Source organism: Phyllostomus discolor, chromosome 13 (genome assembly GCF_004126475.2).
Source record: "Phyllostomus discolor isolate MPI-MPIP mPhyDis1 chromosome 13, mPhyDis1.pri.v3, whole genome shotgun sequence".
In the NCBI taxonomy this organism is placed as follows: Eukaryota; Metazoa; Chordata; class Mammalia; order Chiroptera; family Phyllostomidae; genus Phyllostomus; species Phyllostomus discolor.
The window spans coordinates 1,364,607-1,386,413 of NC_040915.2; the positions used below are offsets into that span (position 1 = coordinate 1,364,607).

The 21,807-nt window shown below is 60.2% G+C and overlaps 1 protein-coding gene across 4 annotated transcripts in view; it reads right to left on the reverse strand.

Moving 5' to 3' along the window:
* Window positions 1–6,056: 6,056 nt before the first annotated feature.
* FLT4 (fms related receptor tyrosine kinase 4) overlaps window positions 6,057–21,807 on the reverse strand; it is a 39,301-nt gene continuing 23,550 nt past the window's right edge. For 2 of the 4 annotated variants that reach the window (XM_036013807.1, XM_036013805.1), the window contains exons 16-30: window positions 21,667–21,773; window positions 21,286–21,421; window positions 20,734–20,838; window positions 20,273–20,386; window positions 20,014–20,102; window positions 19,740–19,890; window positions 19,186–19,280; window positions 18,681–18,803; window positions 18,399–18,510; window positions 17,298–17,397; window positions 16,911–17,016; window positions 16,273–16,427; window positions 15,177–15,297; window positions 12,207–12,292; window positions 6,057–7,458 (exon numbers count right to left, since the gene is read on the reverse strand). In XM_036013807.1, coding sequence (XP_035869700.1) covers window positions 7,263–7,458; window positions 12,207–12,292; window positions 15,177–15,297; window positions 16,273–16,427; window positions 16,911–17,016; window positions 17,298–17,397; window positions 18,399–18,510; window positions 18,681–18,803; window positions 19,186–19,280; window positions 19,740–19,890; window positions 20,014–20,102; window positions 20,273–20,386; window positions 20,734–20,838; window positions 21,286–21,421; window positions 21,667–21,773 — 1,796 coding nt within the window. In that variant the 3' untranslated portion in view covers window positions 6,057–7,262. Of the gene's footprint in view, window positions 7,459–11,142; window positions 11,964–12,206; window positions 12,293–15,176; window positions 15,298–16,272; window positions 16,428–16,910; window positions 17,017–17,297; window positions 17,398–18,398; window positions 18,511–18,680; window positions 18,804–19,185; window positions 19,281–19,739; window positions 19,891–20,013; window positions 20,103–20,272; window positions 20,387–20,733; window positions 20,839–21,285; window positions 21,422–21,666; window positions 21,774–21,807 lie in introns of those variants that run through there. The other 2 variants (XM_036013806.1, XM_036013808.1) reach the window with 2 other exon arrangements.

Consider the following 21,807-nt stretch of genomic DNA (forward strand, 5'->3'; position numbering starts at 1 on the left):
GCTTCCTGTGAACCTGCACAGTGATGGTAAGCCTCCTCATGTGCACCCCAAATTTCTGATTCCACCAGTACACCCCTCCTCCCCGGATATCCAGCAAAGTGCATCTCATTGTGTCCCCATTTCTCCACCAAGGAGACCAAGGGACTTGCCTCTGGCTCCTGAGTCCTGATGGTCAAGGCTGGGACTCAGTCCAGGCTGGCCCAGCCCCTTGCCCCACACCAGGCCTCCATGCTGCCGCTTCTGAACCATCTGCGGCAGGGTTGGGGGCAGCTGGGGGGCAGGTTGAGCCTGGGAGCCAGCCTCGTGGCCCTGAGACACCTCTACATTTGTTTCCCTGGGCAGCTAATGACTGACCACACCCTCAGGGACTGAACACTAAACGCACTTCCTCACCTGCAGAGCTGGAGCCAGAAGCCAGTGTCACCGGGCTGGAACTGAGGGGCTTCAGGCTTGGCTCCCCTGGGGCTCTGGCCTCTCGGCTCATGGAGGCCCCCCTCTGCTTGGCTGTGGCCACATCACTGCAGTCTCTACCTCTGTGGTCCCAGGGTGCTCCCCCCACCCCTGCCCACCTCTGTCTCTGAAGTCTCTCTCAGCCTCTCTATGATCACATGTAATTGCATTCAGAGTGCACCGGATAATTGAGGCTATAACCTCATCTCATGATAAATTACAGCTTCACCTTTGCCGAGACTCTTTGTCTGTTAACGGTGGCACAGGCTCAGGAGTTTGGTCCTGGATAGCTGTGGGGTGCTCCTAAGCCTACCGCACCCCAAGCTGGGTGGCTTCCTCCCGTTCCAGGCTAGTGGGTGGGTATCCCCACCAGCCGATGCCAGGAGCAGGTGCAGGGAGGGCAGTGGCCGCAGGGGCCCCCAGTCCCTGCTGCTCGCTTCCCTCCACTGGGGAGAGGCTGGGCTGACCCCAAGGTGCTTTCCTGCAGACTCTCGGCCAGCCCATCCTGGGCAGTGTTTGCAGGGCCTCCTTGCAGGGTGCCAAAGCAAACACGGGCCCCTGGCTTGTCCCTCCGGGAATGAGGCGCTAGAGGTAGATGAGAACATCGGCGGCCCCGGGGCATGGACCCAACACCAAACTGAGCTGTGGAAGGGCCACGGGGCTCACGGGCCCTGGGAGCCGGCGCTCAGGCGGGGTGCAGCTGAGGCCCGTGCCAGCAGCCAAAACCTGGGCCTCCCGTGTGGCTCTGACGTCAGCAAGCACCTTCAGAGGGTTTGTGGCAGTGGTCCCCGCTCCGTGACACAGGCAGCAAGGCCAGTAAACCTTTTTTGTCTGGCTGGGGCCGCCAGGCATGGCACTCCCAGGTCCTGGGACTTTCCTGGCCTCTTCTCTTTCTTCCTGCCTGACCCGTGTCCCTGCTTCTGAGTCCTCTCTGTGGTTGAGGACCCCAGTTTCCCTCTTCGTGAGGATGTGGCCACTCTGAGCCACAGGTGTGGGCCCTCAGTCCCGGCAATCAACTTGGCTAGTGAGCATCATCAGAGTTTTCCTGGGGTCCTGGAGGCACCCTCCCCGGCTGCCCGCTCTGTAACTTGCCCTCATGTGATCCCCGTGCAGCCACTCGAGCTGGGGCTGGTGTGGCCGGCCCTGCTCGGCGCTATGGTCTGGGGTCTGGCACAAGTCTGCAGTGTCACTCAAGCATTACCTGCTCCTGTTTCAGTCTGTGTGGCTGAGGCCCACACAGGCCTAGAAACAACCCCCTTGAGCTACAGACGGTGGGCACGGAGTGGGGGCAGCCTGAAGACAGCGCCCCCCCAGTCACACGACCGCCCTCCCCTGGAAGCCCTTCCAGGCCAGCAGCCAAGAGGAGACCCACCCTCCAGCCGTGAGTCATCGCCACGAGGACAGAGGGGCCTGTGGGCATGTGCAGGGCTCTCCTGGGAGCTGAGACAAGGCCATCTCCATGGAGCCTGGATGTGGCCCTGAGAGGAGCAGGCCAGGGTCAGGGCTGGAGTGGGAGGGTGGCGGGGCTCACCCGCCAGGTACAGAGTTGGTGCCCTGCCCAGGGGTCACACCATGACTTTGCCACCACCCACCTCGGTTCCTTCCTCTTCCTCATAGCTCGGTCATCTGAGCCCTGGGGCTCTAGGCAGTGTCACCGGCGTGTCCTCTTCCTGCCTCTGTGGGCACCTTCACTTGGGTCAATATTGACCCGGCTCTGGGAGCGCTTCCTTCTGCCCCTTCCCTGACCAGAGCCCTGCCTTGGGGGGCGGGGCGGGGCCCGCTGCTGCCCACATGGGCCCCGGGTGAATGTGATTGGACAGCGCGGCTTAACTGCAGGGCAGACCGAGAGCTGTCTTCCTCAGGGTTACAGTGGGGCCGGTTCAGGCTCAGGGGAACGGCTGCTGTCCCCCGGTGCCTCCCATGAGGTTTCACGGCGTCTCCTACTCTGAGTGGCTGTGCTGGCCAAGCCATGTCCTGCACAGTTAGGTCCAGTTTACATGTGCGTGTCGGCCTGGGCTTGGGTGGGGCCCCACCCCCCATGGATTGGAGGTGCCACCAGCACTCGTTCCCTAGCTGCAGTGGGGCTGGGGGTGTGGGTTGTATCACCCTCCCAAGGAAGAAACAGAGCTCAGAACATTGGTGACCTTCACAAGGTCCCCTGGGTCTCTTCCCAGGCCTGGTGCTGCTCAGGACTGGAAGGCACCTGGGCTGAGAGGAGCCACCTGCCAGGTGAGTGGCGTGTGTCCCAGCCCAGACTCCAGACCATGGCCCCACCCACAGAGCGATGTACTCACGGCCACCCTGAAGCGGGACCTGTTCGAAGCTGATTCTGCTCACTAAACCGCAGGGGGTAGCAGCAGCCTGCCCTGTCATTTCCATCTCTGAGAGGCCGCAGAAGGGGCCTTGGTACCTGGCTGTGTCCAGGGGGCCAGGCCCTCTGTTCTTGGGAAGAAGAGCAGACCTTTCCGAGGGGGCCACGCTTGGTGGCCCAGAAGCACAAAAGCAGCTCTGACAGACTCCGGAGGGGCCCCAGGGTCCTGGGGTGCTGGAGCAGGGCTGATGTGGCCCCTGGGAGCCTTACCCACCCTGGCTCACTGCACCATCACGGAGGCTGCCCCGTCGCCTCCCTAGCCCCTCGATTCTCTCTCCTGGGGCTCTCGTGAGCTCCTCCCTCAGCCCCTGCAGTAGCCCCTTCTGATACCCCACACCCACACGCGCTTTGGGGCACACTATGCCACCTCTGGCTCCAGCTGGAGAGGAAAGGGGTCTCTCTCCCTTCAAACACGGACTCTGAAGGATAGTGGGACATGCCAGCCAATGAGGCCCGGGACAGTGACACGCTGGGCAGTGCCAGCTGCAGCCAGCAACTCCCACATCTGTGAGGAGCACAGGGGTGTTCACTTGCTTCCAGAACTCCCTGGCAGGGCTCATACAAGGAGTGCATTTTCCCTACTAATGTCACTTTAATGCACTTCCTTCTAAAAACAGGCTTCCCGCCCTGGCCAGTGTGGTTCAGTGGGTTGGGTGTCATCCTGCAGAGTGAAAGGTCATGGGTTTGATTCTCAGTCAGGGCACATGTCTGGGGTGTGGGTTCAGTCCCCAATTGTGGCATGTGCAAGAGGCAACCAATCAATGTTTCTCTACCTCTCTTTCTCCCTCCCTTCCCCTCTCTCTGGAATCAATTAAAGAAAAAGAAACAGGCTTCTCACCTCCCCTACCTGTTGTCTTCACCGAAGACCCTACATTAGCGGAGAACGCCTCTTTCCTTATCCTCAATGGCTGCAGTCCCAAAGGGTCTCTGTGGTCCCTGACAGGGTGTTTCTGGGGGTGGTGTCTGTGAGTAGGGGGATGGGCAATGGGTGGATGGATGGGTGGATGTGGGGATGGGTGGATGAGAAGGTGTCTGAGGGAGGAGTGGGTGGCTGAGTTGAGTTCTCTCTGGCCTTCAAGTAAGAATCCAACTCCCAATCGGGGCTTCTAGGCCCTCTGGGATGGGCCCTTGCCAACTCCTCCTCTGCTCCCTCCCTTCTCGCTGTCCTGGCTCCTCCTGCACCCTGAGCTGGCCTTCGCAGCCCCTTCCTCCTGTGCAGGGTCTCTGGCCTGTGAGCTCCCTGGGGGGACAGTGACTCCGTCAGGGCCCAGGACACTATGTGTAGCTCAGAGCAGGGCCCAGGAACCCCTCCTGATGCCTAGGGCAGTGGGAGGTGGGGATGGAATCACCAGCATCAGGGGATGTTCAAATACACCTTTGACCTCTCCTGAAGGACTGGAATCTCGTGTCTCTGGCAGAAGAGGGGTGTGGGTGGGCACCCCCTGGAGAGCTTGGGCCTGAAAGGAGGACCGGGAGGTGGGGAGAAGATTCCCTGTAGGCAGGAGGAGCCGAGGGACCGCAGGATGAGAGCAGCGGAGGCTGCGCAGCATGCCCCCCACGCCCCTCCTGGTGGCAGAGTTCTGGTTCTCACTGGAGTCCTGCTGGAGTCTCACTGGGGAGTGAGAGTGAGGTGTGGCTGGGACTCCGAGTGCAGCCTGAGCATCCAGCCCACGCCGGATCTGAGGAGCCCTGAGGTGTGAGTGCAGCCCAGCTGAAGCAGGCACGTGGGCGTGGACCCACCGCAGGGTGCGCTGGGGCTGCCATGCCAACACCTATGCCAGGGCTGAGGCATGCAGGCCCGGAAGGCGGCTAAAGTCCGCCCATGTCCTTGCAGAGTCCAGCTGTCCAAACCCAATGGGAGGGCAGTCTTTCCTGTACTCACATTTACATTTATTGTAGAAGTAAAAACAGCAAATCTACCACCTCCTCCCACTAGAGTTGAAAACGAGGCTTGAGCTGTGGGTGTCACACCAGGGGTGCGTGGGTTGGGTGCAGGGCAGGCACCTCGCAGGCCCTGGGCCCCAGAGGAGTGGGAGAGGCTGGGGTAGGGAAGGCACAGGGCCTGGCCCACAAGGTGGCCTCTGGCTCCTGACCTTGGCTGGGCTCTGTTGCACGTGGGACTGTGCTGACAGCCCCGCCCGTGCCCCATGCGCCTGGCTGCAGCCACGGCCCTGTCCAGGTGTCATCGCTGGCTTTCCCTCCTGAGCCCCTGGGACTGTTGCTGGGTCAGCCCTTCCCAGGAAGTGTTCACAGGCCACATGCAGATGGCCAGTGTCAGGCCTTGTCTGCAGTCACCGCCGTGCCAGCCCTCACTGTGAGGGGAAGAGGCACAGACATGGCAGCCCCGCCACTCTTTGCTGCCTGGAGCTCGGCTCCCTGGGTGGGGATGGAGACCAGGGTCCCTGCTCAGACCTGGCCTCGGAGTCCAGGGAGGTGACCCCAGGCTTGGATGGCACCCTTTTGGGCATCCGGAGTGATCACAGGCACCTGCTCCCATGGGGAGACGTGGGAGCTGGTCACAGTGACCCCGCCTGGGCTGTGCTCCCAAACCCATTGCCTGCAAAGTGCCACGTCCCTTTAGACATATAGTAGATAGGGGAGCACCTTTCTTGTGCTTCAAACCCAGGATGGGTGCTCCCGGGTGTGCCGGCGCCCTCTGCTGGTAGCTTTGGGGAGACGGGGTCCTGGCTCTGAGGCTTCTGCTGACCTTTCCTTTGGTGGCCTGTCCAGTGGTCTCATGGGTCTGACATCGATCAAGGGGAGGAATGCTGAAATCAAAGCTTTGAAGAGAGCTGGGACTTAACTGAGAACCCATTCACTGTAACTCAAAGACTGGCATCAAATTTATTATTATCTTTTGTTAAATATTTCAGAGCTTTTCGGAGCCCATGGTGCACAGGGGCATGGGAGGTCTTCTCCCCAGTGCACAACTGTGCGTGCGGCAGCACATGGAGGGTCCTGGTGGGCCATGCCCTGTGCCTGCATCCAGTGTGTGGCTCCTCCACCTGAGACCCAAGTCTCGCAGTCAGGTGACATCAAGGAGCAGGCCCAGTGGGGAAGTGAAGGTAAGTCACACCTGGGACACTGTGCGTATCCTAGGAAACAATACACAATGGGGGAGGGTCTGTGTGCAGGCCCCTGCTTGCTGCACGGCGCCTGTCCTGCAAGCGACTGGTGCGTTGGGGTCGGTGCCAGCCTCTGTGGAGCTAACTGGGAGGCCAGTCTTTCTACTTCTGGGGGTGCAGGGGGCTGGGCAGTGTGAGCTGGGGTGGGGTGTGGAGCAGAATGGCTCCAGCCTCCAGAGGATCTTTGGCTGCTCCTTCCTGACAACAGAGGTTTGAGTGGCGGGGCGCCGATGTCAGGCAGACACCAGGAGCAGAAGACAGGGTCCCCTGGAGGCCACATGAACATTGCTGATTGCCTGGTGGCAAGGAGCAGCGCCGGGGGGCCTCTGGGGCAGCCTGGAAGCCTGCTCGGTGGTCACCTCTCAGAAGGACCTTCACAGCTTGGGAGGTGCTCCGTGGCGGGCCCAGGACCCCGAGGGAAGAACCAAGCGATTTTTCGAACGGGGCTGCTCTAGCCCATCTATCTGTCTGCTGCTGCTTGCGGTCCTGGGCCAGGTGGGCAGGCGGGGCCGACCCTTCTCCAGAGGCACTGCGGCTGCGTCTGCTGTGTCAGCACCAACTGGGGTTTGGGGTTGAGGATCATCCGGATTCGGAACGAACTTCCCTGGGTTTCCTTCAGACGGAAGTTTTGAAAAGCGAATTCTTCACAGCAGCTCAGTTTCTCAAGTTCTAATGAAAACAATCTGCAGAATCATCCTCGCCCGCCGGGAGGGTGCGCTGTGACTGAGCTGCTTGGGGGCTCAGGAGAGGACCCCCCCCCCCCCGACATACACACAATTCCTCACCGGTGCTTTGAGAGGGGACCCGGCATCCTCGCTGCAGCCCTGCGAGGGCAAGTGAAGAAGGGCCCCCCCAGGGGACGGGCGGAAGGGCTGCTTGGGGCTGAGGCCTTGGGGAGGGGCTGGGAGGCCAGAGCTTTGCCCTCATGATCTGTGACTGTCGGATCCTCCTCATCAGAAGTGGGGATCATGCCACCGCCCCCAGTGTGGGCGAGGCAATCAAAGGGCCACTCTCTTGGGCGTGCCTGACCCGGGACTGGGCCCCGTGGACGTTGAGCTACAGGGAATCTGATAGGAAGGGGAGAAGGGTCTGGAGGGTCCATGCAGAAGTTTTGGGCAGGTGTGGTGGTGGGGTTCTGGGAGCCCCGGAGCCTGGGTTTTGCTCTGCATAGCTAGGAAGAGGTAGCCAGGGAGGTGGAGACGCCTCCCAGCAAAACCAAAGGAGATGTGGGCTCAGCCCCAGCCTCCAGCCCCCCACCGCCCTGCCGGGCCTGCACAGTGGGCACCTGGGGCCCCGGGGGCTTCGCCAGAGCCTTCTTAGTAGCTGCTGTCTGCGGAGAAGGGCGAGTGGGCCAATGGGGTGCAGTCGCCCTCCCGGGGCGGCCCTGCCAGCTCCCCGTACTCGCTGTTACAGAACACCTGGCCTCCCAGTGCCCCCTGGTGGGGCCGCCGCCGCCGCCCCTGGGGGTCAGGGTGTGCCATGGTCACATTCCAGCTGGCTCCTTTACAGCTGCCGAGACAGGGAGGATGGCGTCAGCAGGGAATGGGGGGATTAGGGACTGAACCTGGGCGAATCCAATTGGAATCACCAGAGACAGAGACACACCTGAGTTTTAGTGAGTGCGAAGCCTATGGAAAGATACCTGGGCGTCACTTATGTCACCACCAGACTGGTGCAACTGTTGGCAAATGCTGGAGCTTTCCCCATCCTGGGCCCCAGGGTGGGACAACGGAGAACACCCAAGCTCAGCCCCCAAACCTGCTTCTCGCCCTGTCCCGCCATCTCTGTGAAGAGCACCAGTGCTGGCTCCATGGCTCAGGCACCCGGGCACCCTTGCTTCCTCCCTCCCCCGCCACCCTCACCCAAGCCACCCAGCAGCCCTGCCTGCTCTGAACTCGAAGTGCAACTCCACCCATCTCTCCAGGTCTGCCCATCGCTGTGTGGTGTGCGCCAGCCTCCGGCCCACCCTCCCTTCTCAACTCCTCCGGCCTCTAGTCCACGCCTCAGAGATCCTTGCCACCGGAAGACCTCCTTCCCCTCACAGCAGAGCCTGCGAGAGCTTCCCGTCACTCACAGAATGAAACCCAAGCTTCCTGCTCTGGCTTAGGGGCCTGCACGGTGCTGCGGCCTCTCCTGCCTCCCCGATGCCCTATGACGCTCCCTCCGCTGCTCTGCTTTCTTTGAATTCTTGGGAAATGTTGCTTTTGGCTTTGCTTTGCGTGGTACTATTGGAAGACTAGATGCCAACCCGCCTCTTTCTTCGTGGGTCAGTCTTTTTGCCCGATTTCCCAGAACGTTTCGAGTCCAATAGTTCAGCCAGGACATGCCTCAGAGTTTGCTGCCTGGGCTGGCTTCCCAGATGCAGACTCAGGTCTTTCATTTAGAAGGCATACTTCGAATTACAAGTTTAAAATATTTCATTCCATTCTACTATTCTCATTTTCTTCTTCAGAGACTCCAATTGTGTACATACTGGATCTTTTCCTATGAATTTCGAGATCACTTTCTTTTTTATTCTTTTTACCTCTTTATTAAACATTTGCATTTTATTTTCTTGACTCTTTTCGCGTCCATTTCTGTGTCCTCCATGGGAAGTCTCCCCCCATCTGCTGTGCCCTGGTCGCTCTAGTTGCCGCGCAGCAGCCTCTCTGCTGGGTTCGCTGCAGTGCCTCCCCGATGCGCCCGCGTCTGCACTTCTGATTCCTGGCGCAGCTGCGTGTCTGTCTACAAGTTCCAATCGTGCTGGAGCCTTTGTCAGTGGTTTTTTTTTTTTGTTTTGTTTTGTTTTTTTTGCCTCTGCTTCATATTTTTGAGTGTTTACATCTACTGGAAAGTTTGTATTCCATTTTTCTTTTTAGTGCTCGCGCTGCCTCTGGGTGGGCAACGCCTATTTCTCCCTGCGCGGACTGTGCGCGCTGGGGCTCCTGCACCCTGCAGTGCGTGGCCCTGTTGAGAGGGCGGGCCCCGGGGTGGCTTCCTCGGCGTCCTCGCTCAGGAATGCCACATCAGCCCCACATCTTTGGTGTCACCGTGAATTCCTTCAACTGTGTCCTTCTTTCCAAAGGCTCTACTCATGTCCCGCACCCTGTCATATTGCCACCGGGGACTAACTAGCGGTCCGCTTAGCTGGGAGTGCGGGGCCTTCCTGGCCGCTGCCGTGCTGACCGAACCCAAGCCCAGGGTTTCCGGCCCTTCCTGTTGCCCACAGACTCGGGTGACGGGCCCCTCTGTGGGCACGGGGGCCGGCATCCTGAGTGGCCAGAGGAAGCTGGAAATGAGGATGAGCTACCTCCCCAAGGGTGAGTGCTGAGCAGTGGTGAGCGGAAAACGGGAAAGGCCTGGAGATAAACGCCCTCCTCTCCCCCGCCCCCAGGCTCTCTGAGGTTCATTCTCGGCGTGCCCTTTTGCACCCTCCGCGGGCCAAGTGCCCGCCCCTGGCAAAGACCTGCCGCCCTGCTCTGGGGCTCCTATGACGTTGCCAAAGGGCACCGGCACGCAGCGTGTCCCTGCAACCAGGAAAGGAAGCTTCTGCAATGAGTGGCTCCCTCGGGTGTGTGTCTGTCTTCTGGATTCTTGATACGATTTTGCTTCTACAGGACTCTCGTCGTTTGTGTTTTCTTCTTCCTTTACCAGCAAGCGTCGGAGGCGCACCCTCCCCGGGAAGCTCACTGCCCTTCAGAAGCGGCGCCTGCCCACGAGAGCCGCCCCTCCTGGTGCACGCAGCCCCTCCTCATCTCCCCGGCCTGGGGCCGCCGCCCGGGTTCCGTCTCCTCCGCAGTGGCCTGGCCGCAAAGTGCTGGCTGTGGCCAGAGTCTGTCTCCTCGGTTCAGTCACAGGCTCGGAGGGCCTTATTCCATGTGTGAGCATTTGAATTTAAGTAGCTACCCTCCCTGGACCCTCTCACTGAATTACTTTTTTTGAGAGACAAAATACTGTTTGGTAAAGAAGCATTAGGTAGAAACTATTTCTATCTATGCAATTGGCAATAATTTCCTCAAACAGGGTCACGAATAGGGGTCGCTCAATAGAATCAATAAAAATAAGAGCAGGCCAACACACCCCATTTCAGCTGCATTATTCACGGGTGTTTGACCCCACAAATGCCAGTGTCCACAGTCCCACAGACTCTCCCTTTGCAGGCTGCCAGGGACAATAACCAATAGTAGGTGCGGACCCCAGGAACGAATGCACCTGTTGAGAAGGGCTCCTGGGGGCTCCCTGGGCTCCGGTTTACAGACAGAGCCGAGCAGCTGCTGCTGCTCGGGGCTTCTCACGCAAAGGGCACCCCAGGGAGAAGCCGGCACTGGACCGCCCACCTGCGCTGTGCCCCCCGCCTGCTGAGCCAGCTCTTATACAGGAGTTCCTGGGAGTGTGTTTTAACCAGCAGGGCTGACTGAGGCTTTGCTTGTTTAACCAGAGCTGTGTAGCTACACCCCCATCAGCACCTTCACGGACCATCCATCCAAATAGGACTGTGTTTTTTGGACCAATTAAACTGTGAGGATTTAAAAATCCTCATTTGCATGAGGACAGACCAATCAGGGACCAGGGCGGGGAGTTCTCTCTAGACAAGTCAGCTCCCCTCTGGTGCACAGAGCACTTTGCCTTTCCCCAGAAGGCTGCATGTAACAGGGTGCAGCCAAGAGGGGAGCCCCAAATAGGGATTTGTAACAAGGTCCAGAAGAGCTTGGAGATAATTGGCTCCACACCACAGGGCCACACCTGCCCAGAAGGCTGGCAGCTGTGGCCAGTTGTGAGAGGAACTGGAAATGGGGCTGCAGAGGAAGATTGGTGCTGGGATTTAATTGGAGGCACAACAGCCATTGGGCATCTCTTACTTTTTGGGACCACGTGTCTGTTTAGGACCACGCGGCTTTGAAATTGCTCCCTTTTGCCATGTGGAGGGTGCCAGGAGGACTGTGTGCATTTGTGGGGAACTTTAGTTTGTGTTATTTCAAATAAGTAATAAATTTCTTTCCTTTTCACTGATCTCTGGTATTAATAGACATCTTTCCTCAGGTGGTGGGCAAAACGAACCCAGTAGGTGGGGAGGAACCCCCGGAGAAAAAGGGGGGGTCTTTTATATCATTCAGCCCCGCCCCCCTGCTCTGTTCTGAAACATGCAGGCAGCTGCTTCCCCTGCTGGAGCCGAAACACCGAGGCCAGCTCCTGGGACCAGAGCCGAGCCACGCAGAGCAGAGCAGAGCGGGACAGAGTGGAGCTGTCCAGCCAGAAAGGGGCCTTGTGCCCAGGGCCTCCTCACAGCCCTGCTGCTCCACGTGGGATGGGCTGCCGCACAGCTGAGCCGTAACATCATTGAGCTTTCTCACTGCCGTGCTGTTTGGTAATTGAGCTGTTCGCACCAAACACAGTTTTCTCATTCATTGTACCCCAAGTTAGGGGTTCCTGTGGGCACCAAATTGGTACCAACGACCATCGCTAGACCTTGGTTAGGCTGTAGAGGTCATAAATCACTGACCAGAAAGGTGGAAAAGGACATCAACTATGCCGATAGCACAAATAAATTCTTGGGGTGACAACATATAGGTTGATTCAGGAACAGCGTAGGTGGAAGGTGAGATGGCTTTGGGCAGCTGTATGGGAGGGAGCCCAGAGCGGTGTGAGCCGAGCGGAGCGGGAGAGAGCCCTGTTCTGAGCTGCGTTGCAGACACAGCCACGGGCACGCACTGATGAAGTGAACCAGCAGACACTCAACTATTTTATCTGCAGCATTAAAAGTTTAAATATTCAGTATTTGGGGGGTATCTTGTTGGGCAAGTGGTGATCACCTTCTAAGCAGGGCACCCTCAGTACGGGATTTCTCTGTCACTGTATTCTTATCAAAACAGAATGCCAGCCATGTCCAGGTTACACCATCTGCGGGGCTCCAGAGGCCACCAGGCGACGTTCCGGGGGCCCCGGGGCGGCGGGGGCCTACCCTGGCTGGGGAGGGCTGTGTGCGCACACTGGGCATGGAGGATCACACTTGGTTTTACAAAGAGGTGGTGTCCGAGCACCTGCCAAATGGAAGAGAGGTGTGGGACCAGGCCCAGGTGTGCTGGGTCCGGACGGGGAGGGGGAGGATGCTCCTGCGGAAGGGCTGGTGGGCCAAAGGCCTGGTGTCCCAGGGTGCATTGCTTTGAACACACAAAAAGGCAATAGGGAGCCACGAAAAGTTTGGGGTAAGAAAGTGACAGGTACACGCAGGCCCGGCCCAGCCCCTGGACCCCTTGCAGGGGAGGGGGCACAGGAAGCCCTACCTGAGCCCGGCTGCTTCTGTGTGCCTGCTCTCCAGCTGCTCAAGCTCCTCAGAAGCCAACACCATGCCGCTGTCTGTCTGGTTGTCCTATGTGGGGAGAACAAGCCAAGGCTCTGGGCCCCACCGAGGCCTGGCTGCAGGCGCCCGCCCTGGGTGGGACGGGGCCACAGGCGCCGCACCACTGCCTGCCTCACACCTCTTGTGAGCAGGGGACAGACATCCATTCCTTCCTCTGAGCACACGGGGTTGGTCATCAATCACCTCTGCACACAGAGAGAAGCTGAGGCCTGGGAGCCACTCCTGCCCGCACTCAGGAGGCAGCAAAAGCTAGAATGCCCCACATGTGGGGACCTACAAGGCAGCCATGCATGTATCAGGGTGTTAGGACAGGGGCTTCAGGGTCTGAACAGCCCTTATTAAATGCTGCTCTTGCTAACTGTTACAATGTAGCACAGTATTTTTGCAGAGTGCTGTAAATAGGGTGAGCTTGAGAGGAACTCAAAGGGATAAATGTAACTAATACAAAGAAGAAATCAAGGTGCAATTGACCAAATAGTGTATAAAAGCAGGGGCCAAGCCTCCCTTCAGGGAGGATTTGGATTTGCCAACCACCTCCTTTACTTGTTGCCAAATAAACTACCTGTGACTACCACGTGCAGTTTCTTGAACAGAGCACCTCAAGCAGCGAACCGGTGAGTTCCGGAGCAAATCTGGTGACTCAGATGGAGTCCTCCTAAAAGGACACCCTCTCAGCCTGGTGGGGCAGTGGGCAGCGAGTGGCAGCTGTCCGGGGCCCACCTGTTTACGTCTCTGCAGGACGAGGACCTGCTCTAAGGGACTCCTGTTCAGTGCTGACCACCAGGACAGCTGCCTGGCCACCTCTCGAGAAGCAAAGGGGCACCTGAACCTGCTTCCTGCTTCAGAAGGGAGTTGGCAGGACAGCCCCTGGGTCACTTTAATTAGTATTTCCATTCCCGTTTTGGGTGCAGGGTAGTCAGAAAGGCAATTTTAGTTCTGGTGAGGGCTTGGTTTCTGGTTGGTCAGGCAGGAACTGTCTGTGGGAGGCAGGACTCCGGGCGGACCTCGGTCTAACTGTGGAAGGCTGAGGGTCGCCTGCTGGGCAGTCCAGGACATCCCTGGGGGACCATCTCCAGTCCGGTGTCTGTCCTGCAGGAGTTGGGCTGTGTTCTCTGTGCCTTGTCTGGCTTACATGTCCCCGTGCTGGCTACAGGAGACTCAAACCCAACCCCCAAGGGCAGCCCCTGGGTGCATTTGTTCTTCAGAATTGGGCTGAAAGAGCTCTGTTAATTGGACTTAATGAAATTAAGCACGGACATAAATGAAGAAATGTAACAAACGGGTCAGTGGTGGGAACTGCTCCATGCTGGGAGTCTGCTGAGCATTTGGGAGGCACTGCTTTCTAGGTACAGCTTTCTTGGGTTTCAGCCTTTATTGCCCACAGGTAAGGCCCTCCCCTGCACCCCCTCCCCTGCACCCTCTCCCCTACACCCTTTCCCCGGCCTGCTTCCGCCAAGGCAGGGCACTGTCTGGAGCCACCATGCCAGGGCGGAACTTGTGATGGGAAATGGGGATGGCGCCCCCGCAGTTCCAGAACGCAGAAAGGCCCCCATCAGATGGGCTGTGCCACCGGCACAGAGGAGCCTCCTGGTTTCCAGGGGAGGTGACCTGGGACCTGCAGGACGGAGCGGCAAATGCTTGGCTGTGGGACACGGGGGCCAGTCTCTGGCTACTGGTGTAAAGTCATGTGCTCGGGTTACATGAGAAGAACTACTGGTTTATCTATGAACTCTTCGCATGAGACGCCCATTGCTTCTCTTCCTCTGAAGGGTAAGGAAGAAAATGGCATGCCACATCTCTTCAGAGAGTCTCATTGGTGTAAGGAGGTGTTGTATTAGCAGGTGTGGCTCCAGAAATTTTACCAAAGGTGTGGTGATAGAGGCCAAACTTTCTAGGCGTAGGGAAAACAAAATGGAACTGAGACGACCTGATTGTATTGGTGCCGGAAAAAGAGAAAAGTCTGCTGTGGCTTAAAACTGCAGTTTGAATCAGCTTTACTGGGCTTGCAGAACGAAGCGGGCAAAACCAGCCACGTCTGTGTACCAAGTACGCAGGGCAAAAGGGCAGACTTCCCAGTCATGTGGTGTGGGAGGAAGATGGAAAAATACAGGAAGGAAACTGAGTTGCTTTAGGTAAGATTTTCAAGTGATCTGACCAAGTGAATTATGGGGTCCCTGTCCCTTCACCTGCAGCATGGTTTTGAGGCCACTGACACTGGGCGGTTGCACAGCTACGTACTCACTGGTGCCAGAGCCCCCTCAGGTCCAGAAGATGCCTCAGACCTCAGCTTCTGCTCTGAGCAGCCTCCCATTAGCACGCCCTCTCCCCTCCAGAGCTGAGGTGGGTGGGGGTGACTCCTCTCTGCATCCACAAGCAGGACAAAGTGCTTCTAAGCTGTGTCCCCCATTGGGAAATAGCCCCCACTCAGCCTGGGCACAGGCCCCCATGGCTGTGGGAGTCTGCTGACTGGCAGAGGAACAGGCTGACCAGGCACCGGCCCTGCCAGGAAGCACAGGGGGCAGCTCCGTGCTTTGTTGCAGCAAAGGCAGCCATGGAGGTTTAGGGACAGAACACCATGCTGCCGAGCATGGGCCGGACCCGAGAGGCAGAGGGGCAGCTGGGCCACCCAGAGCCTTCCTTTCAGTAGACTGCGCCAGGATGTTCTGGCTGCCTGGGCCTGTCCTCTGCCTCTCACAGCCCCACATGTCTGGGGTGTGAGGAGATTGTCTCAGCCCGTGGTCTCTTGGAGTCCTGAAGCCAGGGGCTGAGCAGTGCTGGCACCGGTCACTCTGGCAGAGGGCTGGGGCTGTGCGAGGGGGGAGGGTGTGGGCCCTGCAGGAGCACCTAGGCCCCAGGTGTCCCTGAGCTGGGGTGCACGCCCCCCTGCATTTACCGCGGAGGCCTTGTAGGTTGTTGGGGTCATGGGAAATTCTTCAAATGTCTTCATCCTGGAGGCGCCCTGGGTCTGCGCCCCTCTGGCCAGGCTCCCGGGAAAAGCCACACAATTGTAGTATCTGTGGGGAGCAAACAGAAAGTGCTGAAGAGACTCACCCCGGGGCCCTCCAGAAGGTCGGGCCACCTCTCCCACCCGGTCTCCTGCTGGGCAGCACCCAGGCCTGGGGCTGGAGCACTGCCCTGGCTCCTCCCCAGCACCCTCCCACCTCTCCACAGAGGATGAAACCTGAGGCCACTGTGGGGAGGGTGCAGAGGGGAGCGGAGCCGCCAGCCGGGTGAATGGGGAGGCCTCCACCCCAGGATGGCCGCCCTGTGCACAGCAGGCAGTCCGAGGGCTGCAAGCCCCCACCTGGTCAGCACGTGCACACGTGTGTGAGCATTTGCATGTGTGAATTTGCATACGCACATTTGCGTGCACTAAGCCATTGGTGGAAGGAGCCTGGCAAGAACCAGTGGGCCTTTCCTGTCCCCAGGCCTGGCCCTGTTCCACACAGGGGCAGATGGGCAGGAGTCTCAGGACCCTCCTCAGCAGGGCCAGCAGGAACGGGGAGCACAAACAGCCGCCGAGAGGGACCTCTGGGACCCCAGACTATGTCTCAGTCGCGGGCTCCGGTTAGTGGGGGCCCGCCCTGCTCCCAGGGTCTCTGTCAGTGGCCCTGGGGACTCATCTCCCCTCCCTTTTCTCCTCAGGCGAAGTGGAGCTGGGCTGGCCACCGCGCCCCAGAAGGACAGTCCTCTGAACTGGAGATTGGGGGCAGAGGCTGGGAGTGCAGGGAAGACAGAGGGTGGACAGAGGGGCCGAGGGGCCGCAGCTGGGGGCGAAGTGGAGGTCGTGGGCCTGCAGGGCCCTGAGGCTGACTGGGGACAGAGCGCTCTGCCACCAAAACCACTCTGCAGTTGGGCTTGGCAGAGAGTGGTCTCTCCAGTCCTTGAAGTTTGCTTTTTCCCTGACGACTAATGCGGATAAGGGATTCCATGTCCACACTGTCCTCTTCCTACCGGGGGAGCCCCTGGCCCTGGGGAGGGTGGCTGACCTGGCGGCTACGCTGTGCTGGAGTGGGGTCGGCCAGCTGGCCTCCTCAGCAGCCTCAGCCTTCACAGTGTGCAGGGCAGTGGTGGACGCCTGCCAGAAGCTGCCTTCCTCTAGGCTCAAGCTGCAGGGCGCCTCGTGGACCTCCTCTTCCTCCTCCTAGGGGCAGGAACCAGAGTGGTGGCAGGGGCAGGGCCACCGTGGCCCCCAGCCACCCAGGCCCTCGGGACTGCCGGCATCCTGGCCAGAGAAGGGCTGGGCTCTGAGGGCTCAGAGGGGGCTCGGCCGGAGCGCCTTCTCCAGGGTGCCCAGCTCTGCCGCCCAGGGACCAGCACCAGCACCTCCCACCCTCTTCTTGAGGCACAACTGAGCACTAAGTGCCCTGGGGCAGGAGGTCTCTGGGCCCTGCTCCAGGCCCCAGAGCGCCAAGGCCCCATGTGCCCCAGGGGAGGGACACATGAGGCGAGGGCAGGTGCAAAGGAACAGGAGGTGGGGCTGTTGGGGAGTGGGGGAAGGAACCCATCACTTCACTCAGAGCAAGGAACTCCTTGAGGGCCAGGATGAGCTCTGACCACACCCCCCCCCCGCCCCCAAATGCCGGCCAGAGACTGCTGCAGCAGGATGTGGCTGAGAGGGGCTCACCTGTGGGCCTCCGCTCAGAAGCAGGTCCCCCAGCATCTCCACCAGCTCGGAGAACGCAGGCCGCTCTCTGGGGTCTCCAGACCAGCAGCTCAGCATGATGCGGCGTCTGTGGGAAAGCGTGGCTGGACTGGGTATGAGGGACTGCACCCTGCACCGGCAGACCCAGCCGCCTCCCCAGCTTCACACCCACTGCACCTGCCCCCAGGGCTCAAGCACCCACTGTCCCTCCTGACTTGGGGGAAGAGAGGAGGAGAATGAGAGACTGCCTGCCAGCCTCCATTCCCATGCCCACCTGCACCAACTCCCTACTCCTGCCCCCTGCCTGCATGCCCCCTTCCGCCCCACCTCTCCTGATGCCCAAAGCCTGCTTGGCCAGCAGGGACTCACATGGCAGGAGAGGCCAGTTCTGGGGCCTTCATCCGGGTGCCCTCTTTCAGCTGCTGGCAAAACTCCTCGTTGATCTGCACCCCAGGGTATGGGGAGGCTCCTGGCAGCAGGAATAGGGGGTGCGTGGGTGGGAAACAGGTAGCTGCTGCTCCGCCCAGCTTCCCAAATCGCTCTGCCCTGGCCACCATGGTGGGTGCTCATCCTGCAGCTCCTGAGGGGCCTGGGCAAGGCTCTCCCCAGCCCCAGGACAGTGTGGCATTGCCCTGCCCACGAGGCTTACAGTGAGCACTGGTGCTTTCCAGCCGTATCAGCAACAACAGGGCTCCTGGATCACCAGGGGCCTCGGGCCTCTTGGTCTCCTTCTGCCTGCCCACAGCAGGCCATGCAGCAGTGCAAGTCAGGCTGCTCCCACTTTTGTGTGAAGCCTCGCACAGCTCCCCTTAGACGGAAACTCCAGGTCCTCGCCCAGCCCGGAACGGCCCAAAGGAGCTACCAGGGCCACCTTTCCTCCCTCTCACTGCATCTATTGACCCTGGCCCTGCTCGCCTCCTACACTCAGGGACCATGGCCCTGGCCGCTGTCCTCCCGGGCCCACCTGCCTTGCTGCACCCCTTCACCAGCCCAGCCTCCCAGGCCCCTGGCTCACAGCACCGGTCCTCCCTGGGAGCTCCGTGCTCTCCCTTCAGTAAGAGCGCTCATCTCACTAGTTCACTGCTTGCTCCCTCTACCCCCAGTGTAGGGGCCTCTTCATCCTGGTGCCTGGGGGGCCCAGGCTCCCACATGGGGCTTGCATAAGCAGGCAAACCCTCAGAGTGAGCCCCGGACACCTGAAGTTCCTTCCTGGCCCTGGAAGCAGCAACCACATCCCCACAGCAGGTGAGGAAGGGCTCCGTGGTGGAGAGAGACTGTGGAGGACCTGTTGGGCCTCGCCTGGCGCCCTCCAAAGGAGCTAGGGTGACCCACCTGGGGGGGGTCGCAGAGGCTCTCAGAATGACCAGGGTGGAGTGCCCCAGGCTGCCCAGGCCCCTGCACCACAGGGCTGGTGGGGCTTGGAGCCTGAGATCCCGCCGGTCCCCTCCCCGAGCCCTGCTCTGCACTCACCCAGGGAGAAAATCTCCCAGAGCAGCACCCCAAAGGACCACACATCGCTCTGTGTGGTGTACACCTTGTCGAAGATGCTCTCGGGAGCCATCCACTTCAGGGGCAGCCGGGCCTGCAGGCAGCAGAGGAAGTGTGGCTCCTGATCCTCGGTTCTGTCCCCAGCCCCCTGCCTCAGACGCTCCGAGGGTCACTTGGTTCCCTGCAGGCCCTCGGAGCTTCCCTGTAGACAGCAGGGCATGCCCCCCCACCCCCACTGTCCAGAGGCCTGTGGCCCACACTCACGCTGCCTTTGCGCACATAGTCGGGGTCCTTGTAGATGTCCCGGGCCAGGCCGAAGTCGCAGATCTTGACCACGTCGCTCTCTGACAGCAAGATGTTCCGAGCAGCCAGGTCTCTGTGGATACACTAGGGGCACGAGCCCGTGGAAGGGTGGTCAGCAAAGGCCCCTGGGGCAGGGTCATGGCCACAGCCATGCTGAGGCCCTGCTCCTTCCACCCTGGATCTCTGAGCACCCCCAGGACTCGCCCTGCGGGGGGCTCGTGGAGGTTTTGGGACAGCGGAGGAGGCTGTGAGGTAGGACAGACTCTGATTTCACATCCGGCTCTGCTGCTGACCGGCCGGAAATCCCAGGGAGTCATTTCCCCACCACGTGGGCTCGGTTTTCTCCACCAAGTGGGAGAAACGCACCTCGACCTCAGGGTCATTGTGGAGGGAGCTAGGACCGCTCACGTCATGGCGTGCCGGTGGGTCCCCTTCTCCCCTCTGAAGGGCCTGCGGGGGCAGTCACCTTGCGGGAGGCCAGGAACTCCATGCCTCGAGCCACCTGGAAACTGTAGCAGACAAGGTCTTCCATGGTCAGCGGGCTCAGCCATAGGTCCTCGGCTGTATAAAGGAGCAAGGCAGGCTCAGGGGGATCTCTTCCATGATCCCCAAATTCCATTTACCACCCCAAAGGCTGTTCACCCAGCCCCCGCTGCATCTCTTCTGGCACTGGCTAAAGAGCTGTGGGCCCTCTCCCTGCCTCAGCCTGCACTCTGCCACCCCCACTACTTCCAGGTCAGCGAGCACTGTTGCACCACTGGACCCTTGCACCTGCTGTATCTGCTCCATCTCCCTGTCTGCAGGGCAAACTCCTGCTCATCCAGTGAGGCCCAAAGCAAACCTTAAAAGCTTCTATGGAAACCGCCCCCCAGTGGTCCTGTTTTCCTACTGCGAACCCATTACCCCTCTTACATGCAAGTCCTGCCAGGAGGGCCCCAGGCCAGCTTATGCCACTGTCCCCTAACCATAAGGTATCGTGGTGCCTGCCACATCTTGGGCAAGAGGAAGCCAGGCTTTTACCTTCTGGGGCCGGAGGGTCCCGCTCCGCCCTGCCCTTGCCCGTCAGCAGCCTCGTAAAAAGTGCCCTTTCACTGCTCCTGGGTTGCCGCCTGTCAGCTCGAGCGCCTGCCACCATGGCACGGAAGCGCCTTCGCTGCTCGGAGGATTTCTCCTGCGATACACAAAGTGGGTTCGAAGGGGGGCCTGCCACCTACAGCAAAGGCATCACCCCAGCCCACCTTGGCACCCCGTTGTCTCACGGCAGAGCTCTAGCCCTTGGAGGGTGCCCACTTACCGCATAGGGGCTGAAGGCCTCCCTCTTGGCGCGTAAAAAGTTGGAGAGGTTGCCGTATTTGCAGAACTCCACGATCACCATGAGGGGCCCTGGGGCGGGGCGGGGCAGGGCAGGAGCTGAGTGTTTGGGAAGCCAGGGCGCCGGGAAGGGCTAGCACCGCAGCAACATCCCTGCCCGCCAGCCCTCCTCCACCCCAAGCACCCACAGACGCAGTGCTCCGAGGGCCTTGCCTCCCATGCAGGGCGCTCGAACCCCGTACCGTTAGGCTTGGTGCACGCCCCTAAGAGGTTGACCACGTTGAGGTGGTTGCCAATGTGGATTAGGATCTTTAGCTCAGACATCAGCGCGCGGTGCTCGCTAGCGGTGGCGCCCTCTGGAGGAGACACAGGGGCTACGCGTGGTGCCGGGTCGCCCGCCTCGTTCCAGTCCCAGGGCTTAGCTAAGGCACCTTCAGCGCTCTTGCGGGATGGGGGGCGCAGGGTGCCCAGCACTGCCCAGCCGCCCCCGTGAGGGAGGAGGTTCAGGTGGGGTTGGGAAGGATGACTCAGCCCTGAGCCCCAGGCCCTGGTCGGACTCCCAGGGACTCCCCTGTAGAGCCTTGTGTGAGACCCTGGCTCTGAGCCTCAGTTTCTCTTCCTGCACCACATCGCTACCAGCACACCCGGAGCTGCTGCTCCTCCCCTGCTCAGCGGCCCCTCCCTCCACTGGCCGAACCCACACCTTTCAGCATTTTCACGGCCACAGTGTCACAGCTGCTGCCTTTGTTGATTCCGAAAGCGGAGGCTTCCACCACCTTCCCGAAGGCCCCGTGGCCCAGCACTCTCCCTGTGGGGACAGGGAGCCGAGTCCAGGTGAGCTGCATGGAGGTGAGGGTGCAGAGGGACAGGCAGCCGGGGCAACCGGTGTGGGAGCAGGGAAGGAAGGCCCAGAAGGGGGAGGAAGGGCAGGAGCCCCTCCGCCAAACAGGAAGAGCCTGGGGAGCAGAGCAGGCAGAGGGTGAGGACAGGCAGGCAGGAAGCCCTGCATCCTCTCCCAGCAGGTGTGGTGGGCCCACCCTGCTCAGAGCAGCAGGACATGACCCCGGGGGGCCTGGGAACTGGGAGCCCTGGCTGTGGTTCTGGGGGTGCACTCCCAGATGGATAGGTCAGGACAGATGGGGGCCAGGCGGGACTTCCTGGCATGAGTTCTGAGAACGGGTGTATTTCAGGGCTCCGCCTGCTGCCTCCGCCAGGTAGGACAGGGCGGGTGGGGCGCGCTGGGTGCTGGACTCACCGAGGTGCAGCCGGTCCCGGGGAAACTCCCACTGGCTTGCATCGTAGGACAGGTATTCGCACTGCTCCTCCAGGGGCACCTCCCCGGGGTCCATGATGATGGACAGGTAGCCGGTCTTGATGTCAGCGTGGGCTGGCTGGGGGTCGGGGTGGGGACAGCTCATTGGTTGGGCCATACCTCCGTGGCTTGGGTACAACTCAGCCCAGGGCAGATGGGACTCTCAGTCAGGGAGAAGACAGTGGGACAAACCAGCTCTGGTCCCATAAGAGCCCAACAAGGAGGGGTCAGGGCAATTTCCAGGGAGGTGAGGGTGCAGGGTGTCTCACGGGCTGGCCCAGGTGGAGAGAGGCCCTGTGAGGAGCTGGGGAAAGGAGTGCCTACCCTCCTCATGTTACAGAAAATGACGAGGAGGAGGACCCAGAAGAAGACGGCGATGACCCCGGTGCCAACGAGGATCACTATCTCCATGCTGCCTTTATCGTCGGAGCCTGAGTGAGCAGACGTGACCGTGTGTAGAGGGGG